Raw genomic sequence first — 27415 nt, 5'->3', positions numbered from 1 at the left:
GACATGTCAGTCTACACACACCAGATAACACTGCTTCTTCTGTTGACTTCTTTTGAACATTTATTAAAAAAGCAAAATGTATGTTCATCTCAAATATAACAGTTAAAAATGGAAAAGCAATACAAACAACGTGTTAGCCAGCAGCATCCAGTCCTCGGCTCGCCCACCTGCTCCAGTCTGTTCCGGGTGAGCTCAGTCACTGCCTGCCTCCTTACAGTGCAGGTGAAACCAAATCATATAAAATTAACAAGTTGGGGTTAAATAAGCTTAAATAAGAGTGTTAAATACAAGACACTTTATCCGAGTTTCTGTACAAAGATAAACAAATCTGGTGTTGTACACAGGATCCCACGGGCACTCAGCATCAGGGGACTCGCGTGGGGAAGGTAGAGTGATTCTGTCTGCAGCAGAGAAACTACAGGAAAGCAAACTACACATTGAGTGACTACCAACAGGTCCAGCCATTTACAAGGCATATGTATCTCTTTAAAAAAATCAGAACACTGTTAATATTCAGGCACCGTTTGTTCCTGCAAATAAATACGTCTCTACGGTAACAGCGTTTGAGCTAGTGTTAAACTTCAGAGCTTCTCTCTGACGGAGCTCTGCTGACTACTTACTGCACCCTCCTTATTGCTATGATAAATGTGGCTGTGGAAATAAAACTACTGTACATCCAAAAAAATAGAGCACCTTTAACATTAAAGTACATGTCTGATTATCTGCCTCCGTATTTATTTGTACAATCCTGCAGCCTGGCTTAGCATCTCTGTAGGTCACCTACTTCAGTTAGTGACATCCAGTTCTCTCCCCCAGGGAAGCTGAGGCCAGAGTGTTATCAGGGCGTTTCGGCTGCAGGCTACTTCTGCGTTCACCAGGAGTTACATTCATCTTCTGCTGCAGCTACCCAGGAGGAGTCCAGGTGCCCTGACCTGTCCTGCTAGGGTGAGTAGCGAGACACAGGACGAACAGTGAGACATCTACCTACAGGTGGTGGAAAGCGCATATAAAACTGCATTGTCAACTGGGGAGGGACCGCAGGCGGGTAGGCAGGCAGGCGGAAAGGCCAGCCCATGGTCCCCGGGTGACGAGCAGCTAGCCGGTCAGGCCTTCTTGTCAATGGTGCTGAAGAACCACTCGGTGAACTTGCGCAGCTGGGCTGTGGCAGTCTGCGACTCTTCCTGCAGCCGCATGTTGTCTTGCCTCAGGTGCTGGACCTCAGCCTGCAGCACTGCCTTGTCCTGCTTCTCCTGTGGGGACCAGAGAGCGTGTTATAGAGCCACTGGCCCGCTGCCCCTCATTCTGACTTAACCCCAGGGACTCGCTTTTGTCACTCACACAGGGACAGGAGCCACCCTAGCCTCTTGGCTCCCCCGGATGTTGTCAAGGAGGAATGAAGCTGCTATGCGGGAAGGCAGCCAGTCAGAAGTTATATGACCCCTTACCCACCTGGAAGAGACAGGTTGAAGCTAGGTTGGAGTGAACCCCTCCTGATCTGCAGGGCTTCCCCAACTGCCTTCCCCCTACCTAAAACTGGTGCCAGGGTGTAAGCTATGGATGCTAAGTCTAAAACAATACTCGGGCCTCATTCCATCCTAGGCCTTCTGGAGCTGCCATATTTCCACGCTGACCTTCAGAGCTCGCCACTCAAAAGCACATAATAATAAGGTTTTCAGAATAATTGTACTTGGTGCTTCTAACACACAGCCATGGGAAACACACGACAAGCTTCAGCTCAGAGGTACAACCGTCCCAACAGCCGCTGTCTCTAGTGGTTCACACAGTGGGTGAGCAGGGGCTGAACCACGGGGAGCTCTTCATTTCCTCAGGGTGTCTACTTTCACCCTTCAATGGCCTCCTGGTTCCCTACCTCTTCTGGGCTTGCCCCAAACCCACCAGGCTGCCCTGTAAAGCCCCAGGACTAGCCAGGACTAGCCAGGACTAGCCTTGTCATCAGGCCAGCCCAGCCCTGAAATCCTCCTCCCTCGATCCCTTTCTGCCTTGGCTCAGACCACCCCGCTGCCACTCAGCTGTGTTTCCCCAAGACCCCCCAGCATGTGTTTCCACACTTCTGATGCCCTAAACTCTTCTTGCTCTTGAATCATGGAGACAACATCAGCCAAGGCTCCTCCTAGCTGCTGCTCCCTTTGGAACTCCGCCCTCTCTAACAGTGAAGTTAGAGATGAGGCCCCCGCCCCAGGCCTGTCCATGTATCCTGTCTCCACGACCTTCCCGACTCTAATGGACAACTCTAGAGTCCAGTTCTCTCTTCTACCCACCTCATCACTGAAGCCACAGCCCCTTCTAGAGCAGTTTCAAGTTTTCACTTTCTGATCCATTGCCATCTCCTGTTTTTCAAAGGAATCTTCCTGGGACCCACTCCTCAACGTTTTCTAATCCTGTCTCTCCCAATGACCACTTCCCATCATCAGCTACTCCTGCCCCACATTGCCGGATCTTCCCGAGCAGTCCTGCCTGCCAGGAAGGATCCTGCTCCTCTGGCAAGCTGCCGTACACTTCCCCAGGCAGCTTATACTCTGGGTCCCCTGATCTACTCATATCCTACATACCCAGGGGTCTTTGTATCCCTCTTTATTTCTCTCTTGATTTCCTGTCTAAACCAAGTTAGTTAAACTCAACTGCCTTGGTGTCTATACCAGCAGAGGAGATAAAGCAGTGAGCTGCCTCTACTTGCCTGGGACTCTGTGGGTTAGAATGAAGTCCTAGAAACTTCTCTAGCCCAGGCAGAATGGGGTAGGAGGTCCCTGGAGCTGGCAAACACACACACACACACACACACACACACACACACACACACACACACACCCCTCATCTCTGGAACCAGAATCACCATAACACACCCACAGCTGGAAAAGCGAAGCCTTATGTGGCAGCCCTGTTGAATACACCCTGGCAGCTTCCCCCTGCACTTGACCTTAGGGTGATAGAAGACAGAGACCATCAGAAGTAAGTGTGTCAACATATGGGCGTGCATGTACACACAGACACGCATGTGTTTGACGTACTGCAAAAGCTGTCCCAGTGCCCACCCTAGGCCAACGCCCTCCCCACACACTAGAGCAGAACTTGACTTTTTTGTAATTCGTTCTCTTCACTACTTCCTTCCTGCTTGGCCCAATCCCATCAACAAACATATATACCAGCTAAAATCCTGCCACCTCAGGAGCCTCCTGGGACACTCTCTGTGACACACATGCCACTCTGCCTCTCCGGGCAGCAAGGGGCACCTAGTACATTGAGGACACTGTGGTGGGCATCAGCAGGAATTCCTGCAAGAAGAACCTCGTTCCTCTGAGGAGAAACTGGCACAGGCACATGGCAGTTGTTCGAGGTGGGAGAGCTGACTGAGCTCTTGGAGGGCTCATTTTTGGGGAGCTACTGACTCCCCTTTGGACTAGCTCATATGTATCTGTTGCAATCAACAACTCACAGAATCAAAGATGCCAGCTTGCTGCATCTTACTTCATAGAGACCTCACCATACAGAAGGCCCAGTCACTGTCAGCCATGTCCACAGGGCTCCCTGCTCCCTCAGGGAAAAAAACCACAGCAGCTGCATGTGCGAAGGAGAAGGCAGACCGAGGGAATCTCCCTCCTGTGTCCAGGTCTGTTTGGGTCTTTCTCGTCCCTGGATCTTCTCAGCTTCTTTGCAAGAGTTAAAGGGTCTGCATGTGGGCAAAGCCCTGTGGGTGGACTCCAGCAATCATACCTTGCGAAGGTCCGTCTGCAGTTGTCGGAGAATCAATTCTAGCTGGTTGACTTTCCCAGTCAGTGTGGAGGGCGAACGCTCCCTGGTAAATGGTACAGTTAAGAGGACTTTAGAGACTCAGGGCTAGGATATTGCTTGTGTTAGTAAACTTTTCACTGAAAATATTATGTGTAAGTTGACAATTTGGGACAATGTCCCCATAGCTACTGCTATGGACTCAGAATCCAATCCATAAGACCCAAAAGCTGATAAGAAAACAAAGGCCAGGATTATTTAAATGGAGAAGAGGGAGGCCAGAGCTAAGTCCTAGGAGTCAAATGTAGACCTGCTTCCCCTTGCTTTTGTCATGAAAACAGGACCAGGCTCAGTAGCAAGTTAACAGTGACTCAGTTCACAGGGAAGCCAGAACTGGGTTCATCATCACGAAGAGTGGGTGCATTCCTCATGTATGTCAACAGCAGGTGGATGGCTGGATCAAGGACCAGGGTCTGGGGTGAACTGTGCCCTAGGCAGGTCCCACAGCATGAGTGACTCACAAGGGGAGCACTGCCTGGTGCTTCTGTAGTAATTGGGTAGCTGACCTGAGGTTCCACTTGGTTCTCTCTGCCAGTGAGACTGGCTACTCTGGGCACAGGCCAGACATCAGGCACCACACTACTCCTGTCTATGTAGTACAATGGTTACACGATCTAGTGGCATCATTTCCAGCATGGCAGGAATCCAGGTCAGTCCCACTGTAAGACTCTCTCTGGCCTGGCCTGGGATACCCAAGTTCTGGGACAGTGGGAGGGAGCGTCCACATACCCAGGTGTATCCAGGAACTCCTTGCCGCTGGTGGGATCCACGCACAGGGACAGCTCTGGGGCCCCTTCCAGGTCTTGTCCATGCTGGAGGTCAGTCAGGGTACAGAAAGATGCCACCCTCTGGTCTGGAGAGGAGGAACACACAGAAGCAGTTTGGTGAGAGGCATTAGGCACCATGTTTGTGTACAGACCAATTTACTGAATGGAATCTGCTGGCCCCCCTTACCACAATGCCCTGTTCGAAACAAAAGAGAGAAACAGAAACTCAGGCAAGCTGCTGGCAATTAAAAAGCACGAGATCGACTGTCCTCCATGGGCTGCATGGTACATATATCACAGCCACAGAGACAGGTCTACTTTCTTCTTCCCACACCCCAAGGAATCTAAGCTACTGGCTGTGCATGGATTAGCAAGCTGGATGGACAGAACCATGGAGATGGACCCTTCTGCAAGCTCCCGCAAACTCGAGAACATTCCTAAGAGAGAACAGCCAGGGCACACGTCCCTGGTGCATCCCCCACCCCCACTCATGTGGACCACCATGCAGGCGTGCAGACACATGAAATAGAAATAAACAGAACAGGCTACAAAATAGCAAGAGCCAGTGTCAATCACCTAGGTAGGAGGCGTGGTGACAGAGAAGCCCGAGTTCTTCATCTGAGTCAAGACCTGAAATAAGATTTAGAATTCTCCCATGAACAGGAAGATCTCTCCGACCTGGAGAATCTCCAGGACCCTTACGATGCTTGAAAGACGGGCTTGTGTGAGTATAGCATGCATGGTGTGCTAGCATTTGTGTGTGAGGGGTCTATGCACACCTCTCTGTGTATGTGTAAGAAGACAGCAACCAGAAGGCTCGGTGCTAGTGTTACATGGTGTCACACAAGATGGTGAGATACCATGTTTCATGTTATAAGCGTTCTAGTTAGAAGCAGGGTGGAAGCGTCTGACATATCCATATTCAATCATAGATGCCATCGTTTCAGATTGTCCTGAATGCAAACTTAAGAACGGGGTGGTGAGAGCAACCAGCCGGGCCCTCTCACTAGAAACCGTGCGGGAAGCTCAGAGGGACCAGCAATGCTAGCAGTAACACCCATCCCCAGGCATCACGAACTTGGCATTCAATGTTTCCAGAGAGCAGGGCAGGAAAGGGAGGAAATCAGGAGCAGCCCAGCCTCTTGGGGCCAAACTCTGACCCAGACCTCAAGTCAGCGCTGCAGGTAGGGAGGAAGCGTCCTGTCTTTACGGAGCATGGGGACAGATTCAGGAAGCTGGCTTTCCCCTGAACTCGGAGTGAACGTGCATGCGCAGCTGGAACTGGAGGGGTGAAGTTCGCCAGTGAGTACCAAGGGGCTCTTCTCACAGGGATTGATTAATGGGGAGGAGCTCTGTCTCCCGCTGGCTGCTGCACAGGCCTCCTAATGAGGTGACCTGCCTGTTTGGTTGATGTAGGGTCACACACTACCAGTTAATTAAAAAGGATAGCGATGCTGAGGCTGCCAGCGGCATATGATGGAAAGTCACTGCAGCCATACAGTGTGGAAGGCACAGCCTACCTACTCACAATGCCCTGGGCCCTCTCAGAAGTCCTGCTGAGCCCACCCAGTGACCCAGGACATCAGGGTTCTCGTATTGCAGGGCCCCTGCCTAATACCTGCCATGGGCATACAGGTCCTTTAATTGCCTTTTCTGTAAAGCCCAAGTCTAACCTACAGAATGACAAAGATCTTCCAACTACTCAGCCTTAACAGAAGGCTGCGTTACCCACTTAGTAACATTACCATTGACACTCGGGGGTTGGCACTTGATGAAATAACCTGTAGCTTAATGAATAATGAATGCCCTTTGGCCACTGCCCACATCCACACATGGTCTCCCTGCAGAGAGGTGATGAGGATGGATTAAGGGGAACTTAGGAGGACTGGGTGGCTACAGAATTCTGCACACACCAATTACTGGCCTTTTGGCTAAGATCATGTGTAAAATTCTACACAGCCTTCTTCTGTGAGGGCCCCAAATAAGACACTGTATTACTTAAAAACAACAGCAACCAAAAACTAGAAAAACCTAAGCTGGGTAAAAAGCTTGGTGCACAAGGGTGAGGCCCCGAGTTTGGACCCCTGGCCCCCATGGAAAGCTGAGCGGGGTGAGCATGTATCTGTAACCCCAGAGTTGGAGGGTGGAGGCAGGCGGATCCTGGAGGCTCACTGGCCAACAAGTCTAGCTGAACAGTGAGTTTCAGGTTCAAGGTTCAGAGAGAGAGAGAGCCTATCTTAAAGGGGGATGGCGTGGGGGGGAGGAAAAACTATGACAGAAATCTTGATGTCAACCTCTGGCCTCCACAGGTGTCCACACAGGCAAACATACCTGCACATGCATGTCTGCACTCCAACATCAAAGTTTTTTTTTTTTTTTTTAAACTTTGTGAAGAATTCCATGGACTCATTTTACTGTGTGGAGCCTGGTGACACCCCAGCCAAGCTGCCTTTGCTTTTAAGTGTATTTGGCTCTGAGGGTCGGGTCTCACACCCGGGTAGAAATATTGTAGCCTGCTTCAGCTATTTCTGCCTTTATAAATCTCCACACAGGAGCCGAACAGGACATGTTCCCGGCAGCCTCAGGGAGTCACATGGTCCTCTGGCCAGGGGGCAGAAGCCAGTGCAGACCTTGCCACCCAGGGAGTGTGTACCAGAAGAGCAGGCTGGGGACTCTGGGCATGCGGATGCTACTCTTCTGAGCCAACACTGAATGACTTTCTAATAAGGCTCATCTTCCTGACACTTTCCAGGGAAGCTCTTTGCCTCTGCAGCTTACTTCTACGATGACAAATGCCCTGCAATCACGTGACCTGACCTGGAACCACGTAGTACAAATAAAAGCACAGAACAGGCAAGCATGGCAGGGTGGATGTTGTATGCAGGCTCAGCTCAGGCCCGGCAGCTGAACCCTAGGGGGCAGCCTGGTTGCTCTGCCCCCCCCCCCCCCGTTCCCAAAGGCTAAGCAGGTTTGGCTAATGGCGACATGAGACATGCTTGAGGGACAGACAATTCAACCCTTTAGGTACGTTTATACTTATTTCAACTTCATGTGGGGTGGGGGGCAATGTGCATGTGTGTTCAAATGTCGAGCTCAGAGGTCAACTTAGGGTATTGCTTCACAGGTGTGTCTACCTTCCTTTTTATTTTTAGAGACAAGTTCTCTCCCTTGGCCTGGAACTTGCAGATTCTACTAAGTTGCCTGGTCAGCAAATCCCCAGGGGTCCTCATGGCTTCACTTTCTCAGTGTTGAGATTGTAAGTGTGCATGGTGTGCCTAGCCTTTTCACTAGGTCTTCACACTTGCAAGGCCAGCATCAAATGACTGAGCCATCTCCCCAGCACCCAATGTCATTTTTAAAGATCTGAATGCATATAACACTATGCAAGAGGAAGAGTAATCCATACGCTATTCAATGACAGTTTTAGGGCTGAAACAGCAAGACAGTGAAGGTAAATCACCCGAGACCTCAAGCCACACCTGCAGGACTGGCAGTGGAGTGAGCAGTGACTACAGGGAGGAGCAGTCCTAGTAAATGTACCAGAGACTCCGTGGATGGCAAGTGGCTAGGTAAACTATACTCTTCCACAGAGAAGGCGGCTCTGATCCGTGTGTCAGAACCACAGAGGAAAAGACTTGCAGGACTCTGCAGCTGGGGAGAAGGAAGCACAGGCTCTGACTGGGCTGCAGGAAAGCGACTCAGCTGACAGGAAAGAAACAGAACACACTGCACTTCCCACAGAAGCACCCTGGTTGGGCCTTTGTCAGTCTCCGAGGAATGCAAAGAGGCAGAGCTGGTCTGAGTGACCAGAAGGAAAGAGCCCTGGATTAGCCTCTGCTCAAGACAGAGCTCTGCCTTGGCCTGAAATACTTTCTATCTGCTGCTTAGGGGATTTAAGCAGATTTACTATACAGTTTCCAACTCCAGAGTGGTCAGTGTTCTCTACTTTCCCCACCATTTACATGCTCATCAGGAGGCATCCAGCATGCTGAGTTCTGTTTGTGCTCGTACACAGGTGTCAGACATCAGTAACTTCAAGACTTTTATCAACTTTGTGCTTAATATTTAAAACCAAAAAACTTTTCATCCTCAAAGTTTATGATTAAGCTTTTTAAGAAACCAAAGACACATGGAGCATATATTAAAGGCACAGACTTAATACATTTAATATGTCCATTTGGTCATCTAATTCCCACAGCAGCCCAGCATTGGCATTAAACACATCTAAAGGCACAGTTTAATAGACTTAATATATATAATATGCTCATGTGGTCATCTAATTCCCATGGCAACCCAGCATAGGCATTAAATGCGTGTGAGCACACATGTCCCACACTCAGTCCTGGAGACATGGTGACAGTCATCACCCACGGTAAATACTGGGCACTCAGAGGACAGGCCTCCTCGGGCTGAAGACAAGCACACTTGTTCTCCACTTCAGCATGTGAGAGGAAACTATCAGAACCACACTGGCTGGCTCCTGATACTTTGATGATGAATGACAGCAGCTAACTCCAGGACCTGTGTGTATGTGCACGCTCATGTATGTGCAGGTGCATGTGTGTGTGTAGGGCAGAGGTCAACTCTGGCTATTATTCCTCAGGATGCTGTCAAGCTTGTTTCTTGAAACATGGCCTCTCGTTGGCTTTGAACACTCACTGATTTAGGTAAGCTGGCTGGCTAGTGAGTCCCAGGGATCTGAGAGCCTCTGCTTTCCCAGCAGAGTGTGAGTGACCAGGCCTGGCTTTTCACACAGGTTCTGCAGGTCAAACTCAAGTCCTCAGCTGCATGGCTACACTCTACTGACTGCGCTGTCTCTCAGCCCTTTAATGGGAGGACTTTTAAAAGAGGCTCCACTTCCCTTCCCAGACTCAGTCTGACCCACAGCCAGATTTTCTACTTAGCTCTGATCTCGTTCACAAGGTCACATCCTGTTAAGCCTGGATTTAAGTGAACACACTAATAACACATTATCAGAAATGCAAGTAACACACCGCCTCCAGGACATCACAGCCTGGCCGCACAGTACACTTAAAAGTGCCTACAGTTCCCATCATGCTTACGGGGCTGAAGGAACCACAAGCAGCACCTTGGGAGAGGGTCACAGTGCACTGCAGATTCCAAATGCAGTTTCTATGGAAGGTACATTGCTCTTGAACCACTGCAAAGTGGAAAGAATCACTAAGAAAATGAGTCAGGGACAGTCTAGAAAACATTATTTCAAGAAGCAAGAGACAAGCTGAGCACTGCATGGCAGACGGCTAAAGGATTTTGCTGTATTAGGCAAATCTGCAATTCTGTTCAGGAACTCTGACAGGCGAAGGGCATTATCACATCCCACACCAAACAGAACCGGACATATTAAAATAAAGCTTGGCATGTGACCCAGCCAGATCTTCAATGTGTCTGTCACAGCACAGGGGAGTTGCCGGGCCTGGGCTGACGCCATTAGTACCCAGATCACCCTTTCAATCCTAGACCAAGGAGACTTCTCCACTCTTTGACGTGTGCTTTTTGGGTTACACTCTGGTTATCTATCTACTTCTAACTGATCTTAATTATGCTATATTATTTTATATACTGAATAATTTGCTATCAGCTAGTTCTTAGGAATGAGATTTCAGATCTGGGGAGGGGATGCGGTACATTTTTCTGGCCTGGCTATGAATTGTCACTGTACTTGAACGAGAAGATGGATTGCTTTATAATCTGCAGAACGACACTGGCTTTGAGTGTTCTTTGTGGCTTCCTGGAGCAGCAGAATTGTTTTTCCCACGGAGTAGGTGAGTGCCATAGCTCATTATCATTGAAATTTACATGAACGTTGTTTGCACACTTAGTTACCGAGTCTTCTTCAGCGGGCTTCAGCCCACACCTCATTTGTTTACCTCGGAGGCAGCGTCTTCCGCTGTTCACTTACGCACTGCACACATCTTGGCTTTATCTACCACATTCATTATAAACCTTTCTCTACAGTTCACCACATCCCTCTTTCAGGCTCATAAAAGGTCATACATACATACATGTATGTATATCTGGCCATATTATATTTCACATGTTCTCTCATTACTGCATAATTAAATCTTCCAAATGGTAATATTGAATAATTTTTCACTTTTTATGAAGTTGACTTTTCTAGTATATAAATTGCTTTCTCATTTAGGTGTTAAATACATTCTGATGCCTATGTTCTTTATTTTTTTAAAAGGACTTATTCTATTTTTGAATCATTATTATGCTATTTAATTATTATTGATTTATAATAGGTTTTTTGTTGAATACTGTTCATCATTTTTCTAAATGGGTGCAATTAAGTTCTTAGCGTATCTTTAGATAGCTGAGTGGAAACTGCACTTATCTCAAATTAATTCAAAAAGGACTGTCATTTTTACCACTGAGGATTCTATCCATTCCTGTCCTTGTCTATATTAAGACTCTACAGTTACTTAAGAGCGTCTCTGTTCTCTCATTGTAATTCTAACGATGGCTTGATTTCCAAAGAACACATAGCTGGAGCTTGCTGGTTTGCTTAAGGTGTCCTTCAAGGCTGTTAACACTGACTGCATGTGGAACCTGAGCCAACCATACCTCCCTCTGCCATGTGAACACACCAGCCCATCATAAGGTTTGACCAGAGCCCACCCTAGTGTCTGACTGTCCTTGAGACTTGCTCTGTCACAGATGATGGCAGGTATCATTGCCTGGGACTTCTCAGATCAGACATGAAACAATCACAGAACTGCTTTTTAAAAAAATGAACTGCTTTTATTCCACTAGGGATTCCATCATGCATGAAAATGTGCAGTGACCCCAATGGGTACAGAGTTCAGTCAAGGTATGGCTATTCCAGACACAGTGGGGTCCTCCAGATGAGCCTGACACAGCCAAGCTGCAAGCATGTGCTCTGGTTGCCTGTAGAGCAGAAGAACCACCCAGCTGAGCCTTAGCCAACTAACTCATGGCACTGGAAGAAGCAGACCACTGATGGTGATAGCTATAAATTTTGGGATGGCTTATTATGTAGAAATAGTAGCTAGAAAAATCAGGAATACTTTAAAAAACTGTTTATCTAGTTAATTTTAGAATTTTTTTCCCCAAGACACAGTTTCTCTGTAGCCCTGACGGTCCTGGAACTTGCTCTGTAGACCAGGCTGGCCTTGAACTCATAGAGATCCATCTGCCTCTGTCTCCTGAGTGTTGAGATTAAAGGCGTGTGCCACCACTGCTCAGCAATTTTAGAATCTTTAATAATTTCCATTCGATCCTACCCATGGCTACAATTTTAAACTACTGACATTCCTTCTTTTTTCTCCCTCCCATACTGCACTGTATATGTCAAGGATTTCAACACAAACATGAAAGGATATGGTTCCAATGGGTTCCCATTGTGGTCAGCATGTGTTCCCTACAGGCTCTCATGTTTTAACACCTGGTCCCCAGCTGGTGGCACTGCTTGGGAAGGGTGTAGAACCCTGAGGAGGTGGAGCCTTGCTGAAGAAGGGGTCTCTGAGGGCCCTGGGGCTTTAGAGCCTGGCCCACTTCCAGCTCCTTCCCTTGTTTCCTGAGTGTGGATACAACGGGATCGGCCAGTGTCCAGTGCTGTAGATGGCCGTGACATGCCTTCTCTGCCACAGTGGACTGTGTCTCTCTGGAACTGTGAACTGAAATAAATGCTTTCTCCCTTAGGATGCTCTGCCAGGGCATTTTATTACAGCAACGAGACAGTAACTAAGGCAGTTCCCTTGTTTAATTTCTGAACTTGAAAGCCCTGCTCATCAACATATTCCCAATTGCATTACGTAGACTATCCGGGAATAAGGATATATCCTTCATGAGACTTTGGAAGGATCTCTCAAATCTTATCTTTTATTAGAAATAGGTCCCAATTCTATTAGATATACTTTCAGGAAATTAGAATAATCACTCTTAATTACTTTACCTACTAACTTATTATAATTAAAGCTTTTCTTTTATTAAACTAGTTAAACTCTTGCCTGTAACGATGAATAATCTCAGTCTACTACAGAATTTCATGTAAGTTTTCTCACTGTAATCCTACAGACCAAGGCTGTTTCAATGGGGCTCTCTTTTTCAGAGATGTAAAAAGGAAAGAATTCTATTACACAAGAAAGCTGCCTCTAGATTTCAGGAAAGCCTCACACAAGGGCACCATTATTCTTTGTAACTGAAAACAATTCACTGTACACTTGGTAGTTTTGAGTGATATTGGGTATTTTGGAATATTCTCGAATGGTTTTTCAATGACCTCTGCACTCTGGGCTTTTGTTCCTCATCTCCCATTTTTTTCTTACAATAAATACTCAATTATGTCACCATGAAGTTTATTCCTATGTAGTTGACATTCCTCAATAACTTCTTTTAATCTCTCTTTAGTGCCACCCAGAGAATATATAACGATAAAATGTGGAGGAATGATGGGTGGGGTGGGGAGAGGTGGCACCCAGTATTCAGTGCAAATGGAAGCAGCCCAGCAGAAGCCACAGAACAGTGTCAGATGCCTGGGTTCCCACCATCAAGATGAAGGAGGCGCCAAGAGTATGGTGTTGAGTAAGAGCCCCACCAGGGGTCAGCTAAGGTACTGTCAGTGCGCTGCCATCCCTAGGTTGTCTGGTGACAGTTCCCTTTAGCCTCTCAGCTAATTCCTGACACTGGGGAACTGTGTACTGAGCACCCCAGGGGACCAAGCTCTGTTTTTTGTCTATACTGCATGTCGAATCCCGGGCTCTGCACTTTCTGAGACAAGATCTCATTCTGCTGCCCAGGCAGGCACTGAACTTGTTCTCTTCCTGCTCAGTCTTTTAAGTAACTGGGATGTCAGGCCTGGCCAAGGTCTATCTTGGAAACCAGCTCATTAGGTTGGTGGCTTGGGCTGGCCAGGTCTGCATTCTGCAGGGGACAGCAAGACTCCAAAGCACCACAAGGTCTCATGACACAAGCCAGAGGGAGGTCTTACAGAGCCCGTGTCTTCTCCAGGGGACAATGGTCTGCTGCAGCTCCAGTAACCTTCTCTCTCACATTAATTCCGTCTTGCTCATGCACTTTTATGGTTTGGGATCATATCTGCTAATGTTAATCAATATTCAAAGAAAAACTGATTATTGATCAATTTATACAATGCACTGATATTTTATCTGCTGTTGAATTTTAAAACGAATTTCATCTCTTGTATTTTATTTGTCTGTGTATGTGCTGCATGCACATGAGTGTGCACACCCGTGCTCACAGAAGCCAGAGGAGGACATCAGTTGTTTTCCTCTCTCACACTCTTCCACATTATTGGCTCAAGACAGAGTCTCACTGAACTGGAAGCTTGTCATTTTGGCTAGACTGGCTGGCTAGCAAGCCCCTGGACATGCCCATCTCTGCCCCACCCCACAAGGCTAGATGACAGGCATGCACAGTCAACGTCCAGCTTTTGATGTAGCTGCTGGGGATTTGAACTCAGGTCCTTCTACTTATACAGAAAGTGCTCTCACCCACTGAGCAGTCTCCCTAGCTCCTCTGTGCAGCTTCCTGGAATCTTTTGAAGTACAGTTAGTTAATTTTCGTCTGTAGCCAGATGTCACAGGTAGTAAGGTGGAGCCACAATCAATTTTGCCATTAAAATGTTTCTAAAACATTGTCTATTTCTCTAAGAACTACTCTTTATGGCTACAGGCCAAATACTTAACACGTAGCACTCTCTTCATCATTATTCACTAATAAAAAAGAGAACTATCATATTCCTTAATTCTTCTTAGGCAGTTACTAGAGTAACAGTTCACACATCTCCAAAGTTCAGATCTTGAGTTTCACCTCTAGTTTTCTTGATGAATTGTTTCACTGCTTGTGGTCATCGAGGTCTGGGAATGTTTCTCTCTGGAAGACACGCTCATTGGCAAGCTTCCTGGTGACGCATCTGTGGTCACAGTAACATCCCCCATTCTTCATACTAATCATATTTAAACATATTCAAACAGTTGTAATGGGGGGGAGGTGATGAATTTGGTGCCTCAGCTCTACTCTTGAATAACACAACAAAATCTAAGCCCTTAAGCTTTAGCTCAATGAAGATGACATGACCTTTTGGTGGATGAATAAGCAAGTCAATAGAACACATGACTGCCAGGGAGGAATTCTTGTTTTGATTTTATAAGTAAGATTTGTGGTGTCTGTTGTATGAATTTTCCTGAGGAGATGGAAAGAAACATCTATTTATCCCAGATGCAGACAGCACCCACAAACCAAAGAAAGGAGTCCATTCAAGGCAGCACGGTGAGCCAATGAGTTTATGGGGGTGACTTCGCGGAGTGTGAGCACCCCGGAGGAAGCTGCATGACTAAAAAGCCCCACCCACATCCTTCCGCCTTCTATGCTCTATCCAAAAGGCCACATGCAGCTGGGTAGGAGGGCGTGGGGACGGAAATCTTAGATCAGGGTCCCCTGAGTACCCTCTTCTATGAGGGAATGCTGTTGGGTTCAATCTGGCGAGGCCGATTTAAGATCACTAACCCGGAGGAAACAGTTACACTGATGCTTCACTCCAACAGGCTGATAAATTCTATTTTTAAAACCCTGTTTTCAGATGTGTCGACTGTCCAGTATTCAGTGTGGGTGCTGGCTGAAGTCTGAATCCAGTAAGACACTTTACCCCTCCACAGTTAGCAGCTTCTGACAGGGAAACAAATGAGTACTCGGATACTAGGACACTACCCAGACTGTTTCCAGAGGGGTAATGCACTCGTCGGGGAGTCGTGAGGGCATGTTCACTGTGTGCAAGTGTCCCCTGTCAGCTGTCCTGTCTCAAAAGTAAACTCCTCCACTGGCAGATACGCACCCCTGGGGCATGGGCATAAAGGAGGCCTCTCTAGCAGGCCAGTCACAAGAGGAGAGGAAGGGTTACAGCAGCAGACCTTGGTCTTCTGTAGCCAGATGTCACAGGTAGTAAGGGGGAGCCACAAGCAACTGACAAGTGTCAGGGGCCAGTGGAGGCTCTGAGCCCTGGGGACAGCATATTCTGTTAAGGCTGGAAGGCCTTGACAGCCTCACAGTGGGCAGAAGGCAAGGCAGCCCATCAAACGACCCCACATCAATTCATCCACTGGGAAAGGCAGGGACAGAAAGAATGTCGCAGCGTCAGAGTCTGTATGTAGAGTCTTCTCATGCGCTAATGTGCTGAGTACTTGCTCCCCAGCTGGGACGATGCCCGGGGAAGGTGTGGAAACTTAAGAGGTGGGATCATGCTGGATGAAGTCTGCAGGCAGCCCCACTTCCTGGTCTGCTGTGATGTGAATGAGTACCCACTGCCCACTCCCACGGCCAGGGCTTGCCCACCAGCGTGCCTTCACTGGTGCCTCTCAGACTGTGAGCTAAAGCAGGTTTGTCTTCCCACAGCCATGGCTTGGCAGGTGCTTGGTCACAACAATGAGAAAAATAATACCAGTAGTAAACAGCAAAGCTCTAAGAGTTGTGGCCCCGCACCACACAAGGTCCAAACAATGGGAAGCAGCTTCTTCATGTACTTTGTGGACAGTTCCCCATGAGCTGGAAAAGTGTGCTGCCCCCCAGGCGGCAGTTCAACTGCACAGTCACAGCATCAGTGGTGATCAAAAGCAGCACGGCAGCCAGGAGGGCTCTCAGAGCTCAGCTGACCCACCACAGCCCCTGACCGACAGGCTTAAACTGACCCACCACAGCCCACCGACCCACAGGCTTAAACTGACCCACCACAGCCCACCGACTGACCGACAGGCTTAAACTGACCCACCACAGCCCACCGACCCACAGGCTTAAACTGACCCACCACAGCCCCTGACCGACAGGCTTAAACTGACCCACCACAGCCCCTGACCGACAGGCTTAAACTGACCCACCACAGCCCACCGACTGACCGACAGGCTTAAACTGACCCACCACAGCCCACCGACTGACCGACAGGCTTAAACTGACCCACCACAGCCCACCGACCGATAGGCTTAAACTGACCCACCGCAGCCCCTGACCGACAGGCTTAAACTGACCCACCGCAGCCCCTGACCGACAGGCTTAAACTGACCCACCACAGCCCACCAACCGATAGGCTTAAACTGACCCACCGCAGCCCCTGACCGACAGGCTTAAACTGACCCACCACAGCCCCTGACCGACAGGCTTAAACTGACCCACCACAGCCTCTGACCGATAGGCTTAAACTGACCCACCGCAGCCCCTGACCGATAGGCTTAAACTGACCCACCGCAGCCCACCGACCGATAGGCTTAAACTGACCCACCACAGCCCACCGACCAACCGACAGGCTTAAACTCACCCACCACAGCCCACCGACCGACAGGCTTAAACTGACCCACCGCAGCCCCTGACCGACAGGCTTAAACTGACCCACCGCAGCCCACCGACTGACCGACAGGCTTAAACTGACCCACCACAGCCCACCGACAGGCTTAAACTGACCCACCGCAGCCCCTGACCGATAGGCTTAAACTGACCCACCACAGCCCGACCGACAGGCTTAAACTGACCCACCGCAGCCCCTGACCGACAGGCTTAAACTGACCCACCGCAGCCCACCGACCGACAGGCTTAAACTGACCCACCACAGCCCACTGACCCACAGGCTTAACTGACACTCTGTAGCCCATGGATTCACAGGCTTTACTGACCTCTGCAGTCCACCGATCCACAGGCTTAACTGACCCACTGACCCACAGGCTTAACTGGCTCTCTGCAGCCCATTGATCCACAGGCTTAACTGACCCACCAACCTACAGGCTTCCCTGACCCTCTGCAGCCTGCCAATCCACAAGTTTAACTAACCTACTGACCCACAGGCTTAACTGACCCTCTCCAGTTTACTGACCTACTGACCCACAGGGTTAGAAGAAGCCGAGGCCCACACAGCTAGAGGGATTTGCCAGAGCACACAATCCTGTCAGAGTCTTCTGTATTGGCACTAAGTCAGCACCTGCTTGTCCTACCAAACTTGGCAGCTTTGGCCTCTTGAGAGTTCTCTCCCATGTCACCTTAGTGTGCTTCAAGGACAGAGAGAGTGGGAGCTAGGCAATCATGCATGCTTTTCACACAGAGAAATGGAGCCAAAGAGGAAAAGGGGCTTGTCTGATCGGGGGGCAGTTGGTATCTGGAGCAGAATTTAGGGTTTGAAATCCCTTGCCTAGCTTTGAAATCCCTTGCCTAGCACTGATTTCACCAAGTGACTTGACCACATCTAGATGCTTCCTTAGAACCAAGTCTTCTCCTATTTCATCTTCAAAGATGGGCAGAGCATTCAACATTTGCCAGATGATCCAATACATAGACATGTGTTCCTAAGCTGCAGTATAGGCCCTGCAGGAGCATGCTCCCTGGACACACAGAGGGGCCTGGGGTGTGGGTGAATCTTTACCTTCAAACGCTCGTGCAGCATCCACAAGATGGGACCAATCTAACCCTGTGGCTGTGTCTGGTAGCGGCATCAGGCCAGGATCTGCACACTTGGATTTATCCGATAAGGACCCGTCGGAAAACCAGAACTCATCTGAGTAGAAACAAAATCAGAGTGTAAGTCAGTCAGTCTGTCTCCACCCAGAATCACAGCATGGGTATCATTATCCTGAGAGTCTGGCAATCCATTAGTTAGTCAGTCAGTCAGAACATGGGTACCATTGCCCTCAAAGAGAGTCAGTCAGAAGGCCAGTCAGTCACAGCATGGGTACCCTCACAGGGAATCAGTCAGTCAGTCACAACATGGGGACTACCATCCAGACAGGGAATCAGCCAGCCAGTCAGTCAGAGCATGTGCACCATCACCCTCATAGGGCATCTGTTGGTTGGTTCGTCACGGCATAGGTACCATAGATCCCATAGAGTACATCAATATGAGCACCACAGTCCCCAGTATAGTCAGTCTGTCAATCCATTAGTTACTGTCTACATGGTCAGTCACAGCATGAATAGTGCTCCCCACACAGGACCAGTCAGTTAGGTCACAGCATGGTTATCACTGTTCTCACTTAGTCAGTCACAGTATAAGCACCACACTCCCTGTCTGGAGTCAGTCAACCTATCATTCCATTAGTCACTGTCCTCACAGACAGTCAGTCAGCCAGTCAGAGAATGGGCACTGCTGCCCACACAGTGTCAGAGAGTCAGCCAGCCAGTCAGAGCATGGGTACCACCATCCTCATAATCAGCCACTCACAGCATGAGTACCATTAGTCCCTACCTAGAGCCTGTTAGTCTGTTGATCTGTTGGTCCATCAGTCCCTGCATAGGTACCATTGTCCCCGCTGAGCCAGTTAGTCACAGCCAACAGCACTGCTGACCCTTCCAAGGTCAGAGAGTCAGTGAGTAGGTCTGTCAGTCACAGCACAGAGAGCATGTCTCCACTCAGTCATGGCGCAAATGTCACAGTCGCCACTAAGTTGGTTATCAGAGGTACTGCCATCATCTCTCATAAAGGGGCCTAGGAAACTGTAGAAAACATGTCCTGCTAAAATAGGACATATTAAACCACCCCAAAGAGATGGAGGTTTTTCATAAACAGCCAACACGAGACCAGCTGGATGGCAGGGAGCAAGCAGGGGCGGTCAGCGTGGAGCCTTGCAGAGCATCCTCACTTTACACCCTCGCAGAAGCTTTCTGAGGCCTGGGAGAAGCTCTTGTTTCCTCAGGGTACCAGCCCCCCCTTTAAAAGATGCCTCAACCCTCACCCTGCCTTGAAGCAGACTGGTAGCAATCTCTTTTCTGGTGATTGCCAAAGTGTGAGGAACAAGGTCAGCAAAGCTGAATGGCAGACATTACAGACCCAAATGTGGTGAGGCTGCCTCAGTGGACAGATTAGAAAAAGAAAGGATGTCTCTTCACGACCTATGTGCAGATGTGGCTGCTGGCCCACTCTTCCGACGTCACAGGACAGTCCTACTGCCACACCAGAAGCCTCGCGGCCTCCCTCGCTCCCTGGCACGCCTGACAGTTCCCGTCAGCAGAGCACGTGTGTTTTCTCACCATCCCTTTTCTCCTGAAGCTCTCGCAGCAGGCTCCTTAAGCGCTCAGGACAGTAATAACACTCACTGTTAAGAACTCGGTATGCACCTGAGAAGAAACTCTGAAAGGGCCTGACCGGACGATTTCAAAGCGCCTTTTCTGAACCTGCCCAGAGCAGTGCATGCAGCTGCTTGTGGCCGCGTCTGACTAATGAGACCAATCAAAGTAATGGCCACCTGGCTGGCAGAACCTGCAATTAAGTTCAGGGGCGTAATTAAGCAAATGCACCTGTGATTTCTGCACCTCCATCCTCCTGGGAAGCTGTGAGGGGCTGGCATCTGGAATGGGACAGACATCACTTTGCACATGTGGCCTTGAAGGACACCCACAGCCTGCTCCCACTCCACACATGCAGACTGCTCCAGTGACAGCAGTCAGACGGTGCTGTTTCCGGGAGACCATGCTGAGGAGTGGTGATGTCTGCCAACGTGTTCCCAGTCTCCACTGAGGGCACACCATGGCAGCCTCTCCCTGGACGTCTTTACAGTAACAGCACTTCATGCTTGCACTCTGCCAGTGTCAAGAGGAAAGCCAGCAGAAGGCTGGAGCAGGAGCTGGGAGCGAAAGATTTTTGGGTCCCTCCTCCGAGGCCTTCTCTAGGGTACATTGGAGGGTCCACTGGCCAGTGCCAGGAAGAAGACAGTGGCTGGTGTCGTTAGCAGAATGAAAGGGACAGTGGCTGGCTGGCATGATAAAGGAGGGATGGAGGTCTATGTGAGAGTGAGGAGGACAGTGGCTGGTTCTGATTTAGAAGGTGGGGTGAGAGTTAATTTAACACCCTCCTGTGGAAGATCACTCCCCCAGTTACTCAATGAAACAACCACTTGACACTCTTGGGCTAAAAATTCAACTGTTTCTGAGGCAAAGCACAGATTAAGAATCTTGGGGCTGAGGGGCAGATGGGAGTGACTGGGTGTGCAGACAGATGCAACTTAGTCAGCCCTAGAGTCTGCTCACACGAGAACCCAAGGGCAGTCACCACTAAGTGGCACTGGGGTCTCAGGAAGTGCCCTGCATAACCCGAGGCGAGGGCAGACACCCTCGTCTCCCCCAGCTCTCAGCCATGCAGGGAACCAAGGGTGGAAGACAGCATGCAAAGCTGCTCAGGGTCAACGCCCTTCCACGGTGAAGGGAACTTTTGCAGATGCAATACTGAGGAACAGGTGGAGGAGACTGCGTGAGAAGTCCCCCTCTGGCTGGGCCTCCAGTGCTGTTTTTAGAGTGACTGCTCCATCACATCACAGGAGCGGGACAGCCGAGATACAGCTGGGGCTCCGCTCTTGGGCTCTGTCACTAGGAGACAGACACGCACTGGGCTTCCTGAATCTTTTGAAAAAGACAGGCTAGGTGATGTGCTGTGAGAAGGAGTCCTGTCTAAGGAGGTGACACTTGCTTGAGGTCCGAGTGACAAGGGGGAGCTGGCAGACAGCTGACACACTACTGGCATAAAAGCTTGGGATGAGTGTGGGGAGATTTGAACCTTAGCCTGACTTGACCTGAGCAGGGAGAGCCTTAGGCTGTGGCTGTCTTTCAGACAACCCAGAAACTACATGTGCCTTTTCCAATAATCAAAATCTGGCACACTTAACATTATTTTTCTTCCATTGAGTGGAAATGAAGTAATTAAGAACAAGGTCAGCCTTTTAAAATTCTTTTTTGTCAAAGACTCAAACCAGCAGCAAATTATTGTTATGTCTTTAACTGACACACACCTCTGCCTGCATTACTGGATGCGACACTGGGAAGCCAGCAGGCACAGTCACCATGTCAGAGGACGGTGGAACCAGTGAGGACCCATAAGGAGCCAGGGACGGGAAAGAAACACTGTCCATGGTCTGGTGGGTTTGGATATGGTGGGAAGGAGGAGTCTCTACCATGCCTGTGATATTACACTCTATGTGTTCCATTCTCCAGGTTGGATGGCTTCTAGAAAAGACTGCGTTGCCATAGCTACCCAAAGCTATCCTTTCAAATCCAACTCTTCAAAGCCTTGGGGTGCCTCAGGAGATTCAGAAAGTGATCAGCTAGGTGACTACACTGACTAGCTCTCTGGCCACCAGCTCCTGGGCCCAGTCGCAGAGCCTACAGCATGTGACTCACTCCAGAACAGCATCTGGCTCCTCACAGAGCCAGGAAGGCCTGTGCTATGTAAGTCAGGTCAGATAAGATGATACACTTAGAGCAGAGAGAAATAGAAAATTAGAATAGGAGTACTTCCTGGGGTCCTCAAGGAGGTGAAGAACAGAAGGGGGGCCTAGTTGGCCTGAATGCATTTCTGGGTACAAGTGGACAATCATCAGCTTCACCTGGACAGAACCACGCAATTTCTCTGCTTGATTATCTCTGCCCACACTGCATGAGGACCTAGATTTTAGGGGTGGCTAGTGTCTAGGCCCTGTTGCCCATCCAGCATGTTCTTTAGTCCTGGACACCAATCTTGTGGATTCCTAATATCCCTCTACCGTCCTGACTATGTCTGACTTTATTGGTGTTATTATAAAAGCTAAGGGGCCACCCTGACAGCATCAACTAAATGGGTCTTGAATGTGAACTTTATAGATGACAATAGTGTATCCCAATGTCAAAAGGTTGGCTGCATCTAACACAAAGAACTACCCAAGCTAGAAGACATCACATGGACACTCCACATCTTCATGTGACACAATGTTTGTCTCTTGAGAATCTAAGAGGTATTCCCGGGCACGTGTTCTTTTGTGTTCACCACTGAAAGACTGTTTCTGGAGGTCAGAGTTCACACTGCAGCAATTCAGAATGCTGCCAATTCTCAGAGGGTTGTGTCCCTTTGGGGGTCGGGGTCTGTGCAACAACCAGGACGGCACTGGATGAATGGATTCTGAGGGGACAGATGGAAACCATCACACAAGTATCAGAGGTGGTCATGGACCAGGAACTAGCATCTTCCAACTGGATCCTGGATGCTTAAGATTCATGGGCAGCGGAAGGGAATCAGAGATTTTTGGAGAAGGTAAGTCACTACATGTTATTTCAAGGCTTCTTATTTACATCCAGTTACACATTACAGTTAGTACTTCTACTACTACTGCAGAGTTTTGAGCAGTTTAAGGCTCAAGGAGACACATTACCAAATAAGAGTGTTTTATGAGATTGCACTTAATAGCAAGGACATGTAAAGAAGAGACAAGAACATGGTACAAACATCATGCTTCTTTCCTCAGTATGCCTTGATACTATGGACATATATGAAGAATCCACAGAAAGCATGGGACTATCATTCAGAGATGAGAAAAGGCACAGAGGAACTTTAACTGCTGACGCGAAGAAAGAGGCCAGCATGAATGGCTGTATATTCCAGCTCCAAGACATTACAGGACATCAGGTTTGCTGTAGGTGAGGAGGGCAGGAGGGAAATTCAAGAAACGGGCTCTTTAAGGCCATGAAGCTGATCTGTACGATGCTGCGGAGGCAGACACATGCTACTGACCATCTGTGCAGAGCATGTGCAGAGTGGAACCTAAAGCGTGAACTACGGCCGGCTAACAATGATGCACCTGTGGGCTCGACTGTAACCAAAGTGCCACGCTGCCTGTGGTGGGGTGGGGAGGGCAGCCACGCACTGGTAAGGGAAGAGTCTTCCAGGAGCAGGGAGTGTGTGGAACTAAGTATGTTCTGCTCATCCTATGAAACACAAAACCTGTTTAAGAAGTGAAGTTGATTATTATTATAATTATTATTATTTATTTTAAGAAATTGAAGCTAAAAAAAACTATGCATTTTTTCACAGGCAAACAAAAGAATGACTGAATGGAAAACCCAGCAACACAGACCACTTGTACTGTGGGAAATAGAAAAAAAATAAAGGCATAAAGCAGAACTTCAGTAGCTTCAAAAAAGCTTTTAAGAAACACTTATAGGGCCATCCTGAGCTACATGAAGCCGTGTCTCAAAGAGGATGCATGGTTATGCCATTAAAGGAACACAGAGGAATGTAATAAATGTGTCTGAACTTTTGTCCTGCCATTGAGAAGTCAGAGATTTTATAACAGGCATGCTCCTGAAGAAATACATTATGCACTGCAAAGACGAGGTTCTCTCCAAGCTTGTTGAACATTATTAGGAGCCTTATGTCAGATAACTTGGGATGTTTATATATGCTGCAGAAGTTGAATTAGCTCAAAAGATGGTTCTTTTATGATGAAATTTAAAAACCAACTTGAACATAAATTTATGGTAAAACTGTTGTCTTTTCTGTAAAATAGGAATTGGGGCAAGGGCGCAGAAATTAACATTTAAAAAGTATCAAAACCTAACACGCCGAGACCGGGGAGCTGGCTCAGTGGGTACAATGCCTGCTGTGCGAATCTAAGGACTTGAGTTGGGACTCTAGTACCATCCATGTAAAGGACAAACATGCTGATGTACGCTTGTAACCACAGTGCCAGCAGAGGACACAAGCGGATCCCAGGGACACGCTGGCCAGCTAGGAGAGCTGAAATGGCAAACTCTGGGTTCAGTAAGATACCCTATACTGTGCCCCCGCATACACATACAACACACACACACACTCAGACACTAAAAATTAGAGTTTCAAAATTTGATCTGGCAATCATCAGCTTGACTTGTGACCGGGGTACTGGTGTGAGCTGGGGCACAAGGAAATAGAGATGACATGCAGAGGGTCATAAAGCCAGAGCTGGGTCTCCCAATAACCCCCTGCTACCACTTGTTACTAGGACCATGAAAAGGAAGGGCTGGAAGGCTTGACTAACCTGAAACTCACTCCATGCCACTGTGCTTTTTGCAAAAGTTAGGCTTTACACATCGCTTCTTCAGAGAGAAAGTAAAACAGTATTTGATAATAATATCTAATGTAAACCACCTTGCAGTTTTGTTATTTGAAAATGAGTTAAAAGACAGAGAAAATAGTGCCGAACAATTGACACCTGATTCCACATGTGCACTGGGATATTCAACTTGAAGAGCACATGAACCCACAGGTGTCCCATGTGCCCACCCAGGCAGCCAGGGTGGCCCGACCTCCCACTTACTCCGTAGGCTCCCCATGCTGGGAGCGGGGTGGGTCCTTGGAGGCAGCGTGCCTGTGGTAGGGTGGAGTGGTGCTGAACAGAATGTCATTGGGCAGGGCCTGGTCCAGGATGGAGCTTCGAGAACTGGCAAAGGAAGATCCTCTCCGGTTGCTGCATACACTCTCATCCGACAGTGTTCGGTACAATACCTCCTTGGAGACAGGTTCCCATAGAACGAAAACTAGGGGTTGAGCAAAGCAAAGGACGTTAACAATCTGAAGGTGTCAGGAGTAGTGGTGCACACCTATAATCCCCAGTACATGGGAAGCTGAGTTGGGGGGGACTGTGAGAATTCAAGGCCAGCCTGGGTTACACGGCAAGTTACAAGCAAGTCTAGGCTACCATACCAAGACCATCTCAAAACCTAATAAAACACCCACAATACATATGTAGTTAGAGTTGTCTGACTGTGCTATGGAGTGGCTTCCTTGAGTCTTGTATCGTGCCTAGACTTCAGAGTTCCCTCCTCTGACATTCTGTGAAATACTAGTACAAATTAGATACATACAGCTTTATTAATTCTGAAATGTTAAATGGAACTGTAGAGAGGCAAGTGCTCCTGGTAATAAACAAGGTTGCCATTTCAGACAACTAATATTCACAAAAGCACACACTGTGGCTTGATGGTAATTGGAAATGACTAAATTTTAATATTAGGCAATTGACAGTAGGGAGGTTCAACTGAGTCTAACTCAACTAATTCTGAACTCTGACATTTCCTGAGCCATATAAATGGGCTCAGGAAAAGTAGTTTAAAACCAGTAAATTCTACTGTCCATTTAAACATTATCACTTGCAAAAGTCTATTATAATTGTTGGAATCTGAATTACAATCCATGGACAAAACTACTGCGAGGGTCAGTTTTGTCAGCTGACACAGTCTAGAATCACTGGGAAGAGTGTCTCAAATGTCTACCCTGGGTTAGCCTGTGGAATGTCTGTGGGAGGTTGTCTTACACTAAGTGATAAGGGATGACCAGCCCACTGTGGGTGGCACCATTCCCTAGGCACGGGCTCATGAACTGTATGCAGTAGAGTGGAGACACTGAGCTGTGCACAAGCAAGCACACATGCACCCACTTCTATTTGTTCTTGTCTGTGGATGTGATGTGACCAGCTAGCTGTCTGAAGTTCCTGCCTTGACTTCTACACATTTATGGGCTGTAATCTGAAACTGCAAGATGAAATAAATCCTTTTCTCTTCTCGGTTGCTTTCTTTAAAAAATAATAACCACAAGAGAAATGAAAGTAGGACAACCAACTCTAAGGAAACCACTAACATCACTGTGTGTTAGCTCTCAGACACAGTAAAACAAATCCCAACTAAAGCAAGGACTCACAAAAAGTCAGCCCGATCTCAATTCTCCATGGCTTCCTTGGCATACTGAACCACTTTCCTCTCATGTAAATACCATTTCTAGAACACTCATTTCTAATACAGAAAGAAGTGGACATTAACATTTCTGGACGTGGCAAGGAGGTTAGAAATCTCTCTATTGCCCATGTTCTATTCACTCTGTCTGGTCTTTCCAGTGAAGAATGCAACTGGTATGTGTGAACTGTAACGCTCACTTGTACTGGGAAAAGGAAGTGATTATCTTTGAAGAAAACACACACATCCAGGCACGAGTCCACCCATTCTGAGACGCTGCATGCTGTGGAGTCATCTGCCCTTGAACCCAAGCACATACAGTTCCCTAACTGGGATCTGACACAAGCTTGAAGAACAAGGCTCATCGTGAGGCACTCTGGTGGGATTCCCCTTTCATACCCCGGCAAGTTCTTTACAGCTGAGTGCAGACGCTAACATGAAAGCGGATGGGAACGGGGAGGGGGAGGGGAGGGCCTAATGGTGCTGCTCTGGGAACACAAGACCGCTAACTGTGTGCTGTTCACAATGAGAAGGCAGCACACAGCGCCTGCTCACGGCCATCCCAGGAAATGCCTCACTTTCCCACTTAACCCAAAGAAGCTTGGATTACAAGTGAGAGAGGTTCTCTTCTAGTTCCAAAAATCAGTGTTTGCTTCACATTCCCCCAGCCGAGCCTCAGTTACTGCAAAAAGAAGTGACTGGAGAAACTTAGTTAGGCTCTTTTAATACTTTGCATTAATTTAAGAACTGTTTTGTTGCATTCATTTATTTATTGTGTGTAGGGCTCATATCTGCCATGGTACATAGGTGGAGGTCAAAGAGGATAACTTGGGGGAGCCCACCTTCTCCTTCCACCACGTGGGTCCTAGGGACAGAACTGAGGTCATCAGGCTCAGCAAGCAAGTACCTTTAATTGCTAAGTCATCTTGGTAGCTCCAATTTTGCATTATTTTAAAAAGTGGCTTCTCTCTCTCTCTCTCTCTCTCTCTCTCTCTGTGTATGTGTGTGTGTGTGTGTGTGTGTGTGTGTGTGGAGAGAGAGAGAGAGAGAGAGAGAGAGAGAGAGAGAGAGAGAGAGAGAGAGAGAGAGAGAGAATGAACGAACTTGGGGAGAGCAAATCAAAGACCAGTGCATTCTTTCTTAAGAATGTGCTGCTGAGCATGAGGATGAGAAAGTACTGTCTCTCCGAGGTTTGCAGCTCTGGTAGAATACAAGGTTTGATAGATGGGGTTGCAATTTAACCCCATCCACTGCTGGAACAGACGGCCTCCCAGGAAGACCTGGGCAGAGTACAGACTGGAGGTCCTGGGTGAGTTATGCAGTGTGGCTGAGGTTTGACTTCCAGCTGTCTAGACACTGTGTTAGGC

General features: G+C 48.2%; 1 protein-coding gene across 1 annotated transcript in view; it reads right to left on the bottom strand.

Moving 5' to 3' along the window:
- Positions 1 to 205: 205 nt before the first annotated feature.
- Sipa1l2 (signal induced proliferation associated 1 like 2) overlaps positions 206 to 27415 on the bottom strand; it is a 92827-nt gene continuing 65617 nt past the window's right edge. The window contains 7 exon segments of the mRNA XM_059263803.1: positions 206 to 1250; positions 3730 to 3811; positions 4534 to 4657; positions 17971 to 18102; positions 24638 to 24689; positions 24691 to 24824; positions 24827 to 24857. Of these exon segments, the coding sequence (XP_059119786.1) occupies positions 1104 to 1250; positions 3730 to 3811; positions 4534 to 4657; positions 17971 to 18102; positions 24638 to 24689; positions 24691 to 24824; positions 24827 to 24857 (702 nt within the window). The 3' untranslated portion in view covers positions 206 to 1103.

The sequence above is a fragment of the Peromyscus eremicus genome, chromosome 5 (assembly GCF_949786415.1).
Source record: "Peromyscus eremicus chromosome 5, PerEre_H2_v1, whole genome shotgun sequence".
NCBI lineage: Eukaryota > Metazoa > Chordata > Mammalia > Rodentia > Cricetidae > Peromyscus > Peromyscus eremicus.
The sequence above is the reverse complement of the archived record's forward strand: the minus strand, read 5'-3'. Positions and strand labels throughout refer to the sequence as shown.